The sequence below is a fragment of the Haemaphysalis longicornis genome, unplaced genomic scaffold, assembly GCF_048455015.1.
Source record: "Haemaphysalis longicornis isolate Haplotype H1 unplaced genomic scaffold, Haemaphysalis longicornis Haplotype H1 scaffold_9, whole genome shotgun sequence".
NCBI classification, from domain to species: domain Eukaryota; kingdom Metazoa; phylum Arthropoda; class Arachnida; order Ixodida; family Ixodidae; genus Haemaphysalis; species Haemaphysalis longicornis.
The window spans coordinates 65405377-65416459 of NW_027526460.1; the positions used below are offsets into that span (position 1 = coordinate 65405377).

Below are 11083 nucleotides of genomic sequence, written 5' to 3' on the forward strand. Positions count from 1 at the left end.
GACGAGACCACCGACCAAAGTCCAGCTAAGACCTCCTCCCCTTCCCCACTCTTCTGCAGACTCTATGATCGCCCTCACTATTATCTTCCTCCTTCGCATCGACTCCGCGGACTTGATTACCCTCTTTTCTTAGTGTACCCTGTTGTGTGTACGGGTGTGTGCGTGTGTGTCTAGCGAGCCGAGTGTTAGAGTAGTTGGGGGGGGGAAGCTCCCCTGCCCGCCTATTGTGTGCCTTACTCCTTCCCTCGTGTTTCTTAAGCCGAGCTTCGTTTTCTTTGCCTGTATTACCCTCTCTGTCTATCTGTTTTGAATTTCCCGTGAATGTTAAGTAAATTTCCGTTGTTTCGAAACTGTTTTCTCGTGCCCCGTCTCGTGCCTCACGCCAGCGGCCAATCAGGCGTGGACCTATCTCCGGTTAGCAGGTCCGAACCACATTCTCGAATTCGCACGTAAGGGGGAGTTGTTTGTCGCTCCTCCCGTCCGAGACATCGGCCACTAAATTATTACTTCGCTTAATTCTGTGACAAACTGGCGTCCACGGCAGGACCGCTAACCACGATTGGCCCGGGGCGTGAGGCATAGGGTAACGGGTGATCTTTCCGCGGCAGACAGAATGGCCGATCTGGAGCGTATAGTTGCTCTGGGTAAAGAGATGGGCTTTGAAGGGACCGCTCTTCAGGAATTTTTGAGAGAGGAAAGAGCCGCAGAGCGCGAAAGGCGCCGGGAGGAGGATGAGCGTGAGAGGGAGCGCGAGGTGCGCGAGAAGGAGCGCGAGGAGCGTGAGAGGGAGCGCGCGGCGCGCGATAAAGAGGGCTCAGCACAGAGGGTGCTAGAAATGGATAAGGAAATGGAACTCCTGCGCACGAGGAGCGAGGCTGGTAGTAGCGGCAGTGCAGTGGGCGACTTGAATGAAACCCAAGCAGCATCACGACCGCCCGCGGTTAGCCTGCACAAGCTGATGGCGGCGTTTAACGAGAAGGGCGACGATCTCGACGCCTATTTGACTCGTTTTGAACGTGTCGCGGAGGCACAGAAATGGCCCCGAAGTCAGTGGGCCACGACGCTCAGTACTTGCCTCACGGGGGAGGCTCTAAGCGTTTTCGGACGAATGCCCGCGTCCGATTCCGCTGACTATGACAAGGTGAAGCGGACACTCCTTCTCCGCTTCCGCCTCACGGAAGAAGGTTTCCGAAAGAAGTTCAGGGGGGAAACGCCGAGAGACGACGAGACTCCATCGCAGTTCTTCGCCCGACTGGAAAATTATTGGGAAAGGTGGCTACAACTTTCTGGGACGGAGAGGGCTTACCAGGGGGTCAAGAGTCTGCTCCTGTCCGAGCAGTTTTTGGAGAACTGCGGGCCCCCTATGGCACTCTTCCTAAAAGAAAAGAAGACGCGGGACACCGAGGAGCTCGTCCAAAGGGCGGACGACTACGTAATGGCTAGGAACATGAACAACTTTGGGAGGAAAGACCAGAAGCGGGAGGACCCCCTGGCGGGCAGAACCGCAGACCCAGGCCGGCGCGAGCAGTTCGACAGGCAACCACATCCGCCAGCACCGGGCGTACGCTGCTACCTGTGCTACCGGATGGGGCACGTCGCCGCCCAGTGCAGAGCGAACCGAGGTCAACAAGGCCCGAAGAACACGGGTTTGGGGGCCGCAAGGAACGTGTCCGCCTGCTTGCAACAGGGGTACTCGAGCCTAAGCGAGGACAAGCATACCTCTGTAGACAACGCTGCCGAGCCTCTCGGGGCACCAGACCTGCCGGTGGTGGAGGGCCGAATCAAGGGCCGTCGCTGCAGGGTTTTACGAGACACGGGGTGCAACATCGTCATCGTCAGCCGAAGATTTGTGGACGATCGAGAATTAACCGGGGCCCACCGGACTGTTCACTTGGCGGACCGTACTGCTAGGAAGCTACCGGAAGCTCGGATCCAGGTAGACACGCCCTACTACAGCGGGGAGATAGTGGCGGGATGTATGGATGACCCGCTATTTGACCTCATCCTGGGGAACGTCGACGGGGTGAGGCCACCAGGGAAGCCCTACAAAACATGGACGGCTGAGACAGAGGAGACACAAGTCAAGAGCGCGGTGACGGAGCCTACCTTACCCGCAGCGGCGGTGACGACCCGGCAGCAGGCTAGAGCGAAGACTTCGGAGAACTTCCGGGCCCTACGTGCGCCGACGCTTATCTCCGACGTCAGTGCGGGAGAAATGCGAGAGGATCAACAGGCAGACGAGACTCTGTTGCGGTGTTTTGAGGCCCAAAGACGGGGAACGAGGTCAACCTGCAAAAGAAATGGCTCTTGCGGGTTCTTCCTGCGCGACGGTCTCCTCTTTCGAGAGTATGTACCCCAATCGGGAGCCCCTTCCGTGCAGCTCGTGGTGCCGGAGCAGCACCGATACAAAGTTCTCCATTTGGCACATGCGGGCTTGATGGCGGGGCACCTTGGCCGGGCGAAGACTATTGATCGGATACTGGCCGACTTTTTCTGGCCGGGCCTTCATGGGGACGTGAAGAGGTTTATCGCGTCCTGCGACATCTGCCAGAGAACCGTGGATCGCGGCACGGTCAGAAGAGTACCGTTGGAACGGGTTCCACTGGTGGACACCCCCTTCCGTAAGGTCGCCATCGACATCGTGGGGCCTCTCAAGCCGACGACGCGCAGAGGCAACCGATACATTCTAACGTTGGTCGACTACGGTACTCGCTTCCCCGAAGCGGTCGCGCTGCCAAGTATTGAGACGGAAAGGGTGGCCGAAGCTCTGCTGCAGATATTCTCGAGGGTGGGTGTACCCGAGGAGATGCTCAGCGACCGGGGATCAAATTTCACTTCCGAGCTTATGACCGAGGTGGGGCGCCTACTATCCTTGCGACTACAGACCACGACACCCTACCACCCGATGGCCAATGGCCTGGTCGAAAAGATGAACGGCACGCTAAAGAAGATGCTGCGCAGGATGTGTGCTGAACAACCGAGAGAATGGGACAGATTCTTGGAACCCCTTTTGTTTGCGTACCGGGAGGTTGCTCAAGCCAGCACCGGATTCTCCCCGTTCGAGCTGCTTTACGGCCGAAATGTTCGTGGTCCACTGGCCATCCTCAAGGAGCTGTGGACCGGGAACAAGGTGGAAGAAGAGGTCAAAACCGCCTACCAGTACGTCATCGACCTGAAGGAGAGGCTTGAGACAACGTGCCAACTTGCCCATGAGGCGTTGGAACAGGCAGCCGAGCGATACAAGGCGTACTACGACGACCGAGCCAAGATGCGTCACCTCCAGGCTGGGGACGAGGTGCTCGTCTTGTTACCCACAGAACATAACAAGCTCACCATGAAGTGGAAGGGCCCGTATGCCGTGGCGGAAAGGAAGGGAGAAGTTGACTACGTGGTGAATGTCGAGGGGACGCCCAAGACGTTCCATGCGAACATGTTGAAAAAGTACATCAGGAGGGAACTAAAATCAGGTGTCCCTGTCCAGACGGTGTCAGCCGTGGCGGTCGACATCGGGGCCGAAGAGATGGCGTGGCCCCTCGGAGGCGAGGTGGGACCGGAAGACATTGTCGTGTCGGATCACTTGACTACCCGACAAGCGGGGCAGCTGCACTCTCTGCTGTCGAAGTACAAAGGCATATTTTCGGATCAGCCAGGACTCACAACTTGGGCAGAGTGTTCTTTGTCCACGATGACGGACGCGCCGATCCAAGTGAGGCAATATCCGCTTCCTTTCGCTGTGCAACAGAACATCGAAAGGGAAGTGTCGGCCATGGTTGAAATGGGGGTGATTGAGAGATCCAGCTCACCGTATCACGCACCCGTCGTGCTGGTCAGAAAACCGGACGGCACTTACCGGTTCTGTGTGGATTTCAGGAGGCTGAATGACGTCCTAGTGCCCGATGCAGGGCCTATTCCGAGGGCTGACTGTCTAATTGCGGAAGTTGGGGGGAGGAAATACTTTTCAAAGATGGACTTTTCTAAGGGGTACTGGCAGGTGCCCCTCGATCAGGCCTCCAGGGAGAAGACCGCCTTCTCGACCCCTAGTGGACTGTATCACTTCAAAAGCATGCCCTTCGGTATCAAGACAGCCCCAGCAGTTTTCGCAAAGCTCATGCGGCGAGTACTGGACGGCATCGACAACGTCTACCACTACTACGACGACGTGCTGGTGGCCACAGAGACGTGGGAAGACCATTTGGTGGCCATCGACCGGGTGCTCGCGCGAATCTTGGAAGCCGGAATGACGGTCCATCCCAGGAAGTGCCAGCTCGGGTTCGAGCAGTTGTCGTTTCTGGGTCACACCATAGGTCACGGACACCTAGGTCCCATGGAGTCAACCCTTGACAGGATCCGGCACGCTGCCCGTCCGGTGACCAAACGTCAAGTGCGGGCCTTTTTGGGGTTGTCTGGCTATTACCGAGATTTCATCCCCGGTTACGCCACAGTGGCCGCCCCACTAACCGACCTCACGAAGAAGCTCGCCCCCAACACGGTTAAGTGGGGGGACCGGGAGCAGCGCTCCTTCGAGGAACTGAAGCGGATCCTTTCCGAGGCACCTGTTTTGCAAGTCGTCGATTTCGACCAGCCCTTCGTGTTACGCACTGACGCCTCCGACCAGGGGCTCGGGGCGGTTTTACTGCAGAGGAAAGGCGCCGTGCTCCACCCTGTGGCATATGCAAGTCGGAAGTTGCTTCCGAGAGAACGGGCGTACTCAGCAATAGAGAAGGAGTGCCTCGCCATAGTCTGGGCGGTGAAACGCTTCAACTTCTACTTGTATGGGAGGGCCTTCACTATTCAGACGGACCACCAGCCACTAACTTACATCCGCCAGGCTCAGTTTACGAACGCTCGCGTTCTCCGTTGGGCCCTCCTGCTCCAGGAGTACGATTTCACCATCGCCAGCATTAAGGGGCGAGATAATGTCGGGGCCGACTACTTGAGCAGGGTGTAGAAGGACTACCTGGCTCCTGTGGCCTGGAAATGACAGCGGCTCCATTTTTTTTGCTCGTTCATGGGCCGGGTCATTGATATATGTGAAGTGTTCGTGTGCTCCGCGGTGAATGTCTCTGTGAATGTATAGCCAAGTGTACCCCGTGCCACGCTATGTAGTCGAATTTTCGCCTGTTTCTATTGCGGCTGCGCGAGATCATGTGTGAGTGGGGGGTCCGCATGGCCCCAGAACTTTATTGCGCCATTGCGAGTGCGTATTGGAGTGTACTATGTATGTAGACAGTGTGTAGCTTTTTCTCTTTATCTTCCTCGACTTAATTTTCGGTGTATGCGGAGAAGCGCGGCCCTGTTCATATGCAACGCGCTGTTACTTTGTTATCGTGTGTATCCCCTCCTAGGGCTAGTATGGCCACCCCCTTTTGGGCGATGTCGGTTACTTGGTGCGATTTTGGCTGGTGCCCGTATTTCGCTTTGGATGTTTGGTTTGAATGCTATTGGGAATAACATTCTTGATGGGGGGGCAGTGTCGCGAAATTCGGGCCCCTCCATGGCTGTCTCTTTTTTTTTTCGCTCGCCATATTGGGACCCAGCGGGAGGATCCCGGCGGAGCAGGAATGTTTTCGCCGCCATTTCGGCCCGCGGGGCAGTGGGCCATGTGTTTCGGAAGAGAGGGGCGAGAGTGCCGCGGCCAGCGGAGGTTCCACCCGCTTGGTTCTCGGAAGAGGCGCGGTCCGAAAGACTGTGCTCGGTGCAGCGCGGGGTTCACGACTCGCGGGGAGAAGGAAGCGAGCAGTGGCGGTGGAAGGTGGTGCGGTTGAAACGCGGCGGCCGGTTCTGTGGGCTGCGCTGTAGCCCCGAGTGCGACGACAGCGGCGACCTCGGCCCCCGAGAATTCCCCTCGAGGAGGGGACGGTGCGCGGCCCAGGTGTGCCCGAATTGCGTCGCCGATCAACGGGACTCATCGCAGACGACCGGCGAGCCGACGCATCTTCCCCGACGAGACCACCGACCAAAGTCCAGCTAAGACCTCCTCCCCTTCCCCACTCTTCTGCAGACTCTATGATCGCCCTCACTATTATCTTCCTCCTTCGCATCGACTCCGCGGACTTGATTACCCTCTTTTCTTAGTGTACCCTGTTGTGTGTACGGGTGTGTGCGTGTGTGTCTAGCGAGCCGAGTGTTAGAGTAGTTGGGGGGGGGAAGCTCCCCTGCCCGCCTATTGTGTGCCTTACTCCTTCCCTCGTGTTTCTTAAGCCGAGCTTCGTTTTCTTTGCCTGTATTACCCTCTCTGTCTATCTGTTTTGAATTTCCCGTGAATGTTAAGTAAATTTCCGTTGTTTCGAAACTGTTTTCTCGTGCCCCGTCTCGTGCCTCACGCCAGCGGCCAATCAGGCGTGGACCTATCGCCGGTTAGCAGGTCCGAACCACATTCTCGAATTCGCACGTAAGGGGGAGTTGTTTGTCGCTCCTCCCGTCCGAGACATCGGCCACTAAATTATTACTTCGCTTAATTCTGTGACACATTTGCACTCGCAGCGCCTGCGTCAAGTCGACGGTCGCTTTTTAATTAAGTGGCTCACGAGATCAGTACGTAGGGGCATTCGCAGAAACTGCCGGCGATGCGGATTCGACAGTGCTACGGCAGCTCTGCTCTGTGATATCCTTCCGACGATCACGGGGTCCGCTTTGTTCAATAAAATCCATCGGTTCGCGGCACCCTCTGAAACCGAAACTGCGAATGGCCGCATTGAAAATGCCTCTGACTAAACTACCGTCGCACGTTAAAGCAAACGAGGTCACTAGCGACTTATTGCAACAAACAAAAAAAAACAAGATGCAAAATTTCTTTGTCAGTGCCCCTTTAAATTGAGGACGAGTCAGCAAACAATGTAACGGAAGATATGTGTAACGGTAAAGGACAAAAAGAGAGCGGCTGTGCCAGGGAACAAAGGCGTGTTAAGGACATAATAGCAGAAATTAAGACAAAAATGGGCGTGGGCAGATCATTTAATGCGAAGGCAAGTTAACAGTTACTCAATAAGGGTAACAGAGTGTATCCCTAGAGAATGCAAGTGTGGCAGGTGCTGTTGGAACGTTAGGTGGGAAGATGAGATCGAGAAGTATGCGGGGATAAATGGGTCGCAGTTAACACAGGACCGGGATAATTGATGTTCTATGCGAGAGGCCTTTGTCCTGCAGTAAGTGTGCGCATGCTGACGATGATGATGGTGGTGTTTCTAGATTTATCTCGGTCCACGGCATCAAAAACCTCATAGTAAAAATTAAGACTTACGTTTGGCGTTAATTAAGAATACCAAGAAAGAAACTCTCTGGTGTAAGGCGCCCGGCACGACCTTCACGCGATACTGTTTAAACGAACGGGTTCTTTAGTAGCGCTTTTCGTACTATAAAGGTTTCATTATATCGTGCCCCGCACTCACTTTTTGCTTCATGGCAACGACAATTTATAGAGACAACTTTCTTTCTCCTCCAAGAAGAATATGAGCATTGCCAGAAATAGCCCAAACGTTGCCACAATAATGAGCTCCCGGAAATTGCAGATATTTCAGTTTCCAGATATAGCTGCATTTCCCTCAATGCAAAGCATGCATCGGTTGTCTCACCTCAAGAGCTTTATGGGTGTCGTTGTCGAGGATGGCCACAGCTCGCACCATGCCATCCAAGCCCAAAGCGGCCATCGTACCGGAGAGTTCCCAGATGTTAAGTTGGTTTGTTGCGTCAACGTTTTCTCCTATTCCAAGCTTCTTGCCTATCAGCTGGAGCAGATGTTCAGCATTTGGGACATCTGGCGGTGCTGGTCACCAAACCATGCATGAAAAAACACGTGCGTCATGTCACTCCATGCCAGTGGATGCCGACGTGCCCAACAAGGAGGCACGGAGTTTTGAAAACAGGTAGTAGTTCATTTATTGCCTTTGTCAGTGGTCATCGTAACAAAGGTACAGACGCACATTTATTGTCCGGACTTTTACGTTTTATAAACACTCGCGTACACACCTACCGCCACCTCGCGTAGCTAGAAAACTTACACGCGTATAACGTTTCGAAGTGTGAATCCCTCGGAGACATGCCCGCGACCATGGGAGAGCGAACGGAGAGAAGAATAAGCACGAGCGCGCTTGGACAAATGACGAACGGAAGGAGGGGCGAGCATAGCCTCGGGCACTGGAAAACGTTCGAGAAAAAGCAATTGTGGAGCGAAGTAGAAGCAACAAACCGCGCACACAAACCACGCACACCAAAGAACGCCTCGCGTGATGAAACACCGCACGCTCAAAAGACACGTGGAGCCCCGTGAGTGTTCGCGGACGCACATAAACAATACGCGAAGTGCTAGCAAAATAGCATCGCTGTAAAATTAGTGCTTATAGTCTGCCCAACCAGGCCTGTATGAGCCTGTATGAGCCTGACCCTGTATGAGCCTGACCAAGGCTTACAGTATTGATAAATAAATAAAATAAAAACCACCCCTGCTCCCTTTCTTACCTTTACCTTTGGTGACGTTTCTACATGATGAACGTTTTACGAAAGAGTGAAAGAAAGTCTGCCCATAAATATTAGTAAAGATCTTATTGAATTAAGGTAAAGGCCCCACCAAGGTATGTTACGGTGTCAGTTCACTGCCATTGGAAAAATGGCTGCGGCAAAGCTCAGCTAACCTTGGATATGCAAAGCAAAAGCTTGGCGTATGCTGGTTGGGTGTTTGTTTCGATTTGTTAACCTTCGATTGAGCTGTAGTGCCGACCACGTCTCGTAGCCGCTCGGTTCCGTGCAACGCTCACAGAAGGAGGCCGGGCGAACGCACCGTTCCTCTTTGCCGGGGGCGAAACGAGTCAAGTAGCCCAAAACGACCCAGCGCCGCATGCATCAGAAACGCAGCAGTGCCGACAGTGGTCCCGGCGTGTTACGCACGAGAGAGAGAGAGAAATAACTTTATTATGTTTGTTCGGTAGTTGGACGTGGTGCGTGCCCCTAGTGCAGGACTCTAGTCTCCAGGACGCCGGTGGTAGGTGTGGCGATCGTTCGGCACTGCTCGTCGTAGTCGGCACTAGACAGTGCCTCACTTCATTGCTCCTGTATTAGAGGGTGTTTGTGAATTTTGTGGCACCCTGCTCACGTATGGTGGAGGGAGGCTACTTGGATGCACTTGGGGCACAGCTTCGGGTAATGTGTTAGATACAGTATGTGTAGCAGGGACAGGTGAGGGTTGCTTTGTAGTAGCTTAGAATTTCGAATATATGGGCATAACCGTAACAGGAAGCCCTGCTTGGAGGCTGTAAAGGTTCACTCATGGGGTCAGTGGACAGGTGCCCAGGCCACGCTTGTGACAAGCAAGATTCCCGCCGCTCGGTCTGGAGGTATTGCACAGCCAACACTACGCTGTGGTCGACGCCAATTCGACGCGGCGCGTTCGGGAGCCGGCGTGTCTGGAAAGAGGAAAGCCGCGGGGATAACCCCCCTTTGGGAATGCAGACGGCCCAGTTAGGTTCCCAGAATTGTCGACATATCCGACAACGGAGGGGAGGTGATCGTCGTCTGACCACGCTGCGCCGCGGCGTATCCTCGAGACACCATTGTTCGCGCCCACGTCGGCACGGCGTATACCCGCCACCCTTCACTCCCACACCTCGCCGCCGCGTACCCTCTCGCCCGCGGGCCGGTCCTTGACCCGAAGGTAGTGGCGCCCTATTAAATGTTCCGCCGATGGCTGAGTGAATTTGGGCCCTCCCTAACGCGTGTGCGAAAGCTAGAGGGGCATGCCCGAGAGGGAGTAATTCCGAAGTGTTATAAGGCCGAACTTGGCCGCAAAATACCGTTCTTGTCTGAGCTCTCCGCCCGGCAGATCCCGGCGAAACAAGGATTCTCGACCGCTGAAGCTGAGTTGGGATTTGTGGGCCCCCTAAGCGAGAGAGATTGGAGGATCGTGCCGGAAGTTTAGGGTACAGCAGTGTACCAGGCAACTAGACGGATCCTGCGGCGGGAACAGAGTCCCGTCCGTCGTTTCTCGAGCGGTTCGTGTACGCTCCGAGGATCGGAGAGTGAGACGAAGTTGACAAGCTCGAGTGACTTGTACGCACTAAGAGCTAGCGTCTAACTGAAGTTGAAGTTTTTCCTTTTATTACTCATGTACCCAGTTATCCTACTGTAAATAGCTGTATATAAGCTCTTCGTTCCCCTTCATCAACTACAAACGCCTCGAGTTCATCAATTCGGTCACCATCGAGAACTTCAACACCAGTGCCCTGCAAGCCTCCTGCCAAATCAACCGGAGCCCGACCGGTTGGGTTCCCGATCGCTACCGGACTTCGGGGAAACGAACATCAACAATCTTTACTGGCGCAGTCGACACTATTTGGCAGAGGAAATCACCAGGCCACAGCCACAGGCAGCAGGCGGACGCAAGCCCGCCCTCATCGGCACCAGCCGAGCATCGCCCGGAGTGGGGCGGTCGAACCAAGCCAGTGCACGGGGTCGACGACACGGCAGCCGACCACTGAATGTGCGGGTGAGTGGGATTTCTTGTGCTTCGCTGTGGCGGTGTAGGCTGAGACTTAGGGTGCACGGTAGCCACGCGGAGCTTGCTTGCGAGCATGGAGGAAGGAGACGGAAATCATCAGACACATGAGGCGCCACCTCGAGGAGCTACGACGGCAGATGGGGTTGCCCAAGTTGAATCCTAGGCGATCGTTCTTATAATAATGGAACTAGAATTTCACATACTGAAGCTCGAAGTGGAGGAGCGGAAGAGAACAGAATCGCGCGAAGCGGAGGAGCGCGAGAGACGAGAAGTGCGGGAACGCAAGGAGCGTTTACAAAAAATTCCCCCGCATTTCCCCGAGGGGGAGAATGTGAAAGTGCGAATGCACGGTTGTCGGCCCGCTTGCGGCGCTTGCGCTCGGCCCCCGCAGCCCACCGCCTCGCCGCCTTCTCTTCCATCTCTTCCATCGGGTTTGTAGTATCACGTGTACACCACGCAGTTATCAAGCCGCTATAACGCCGCTGAGTCGCCAACGCACGCCGCTGACGACGTAGTTTGAATGCGTTAAAGATATAAGGCGCGTTACTCACACTGATATCAGCCTGGCGTCCGTAGCTTAGTCGGTAGCGCGTCGCG

The 11083-nt window shown here is 55.0% G+C and overlaps 1 protein-coding gene across 1 annotated transcript; it reads left to right on the forward strand.

Annotated features, from left to right (window-relative positions):
* Positions 1-613: 613 nt before the first annotated feature.
* Positions 614-4948, forward strand: LOC144153239 (uncharacterized). Its single transcript, XM_077684888.1, has one exon. It carries the CDS (start codon positions 614-616, stop codon positions 4946-4948), a length of 4335 nt encoding a protein of 1444 aa, XP_077541014.1.
* Positions 4949-11083: the final 6135 nt, after the last annotated feature.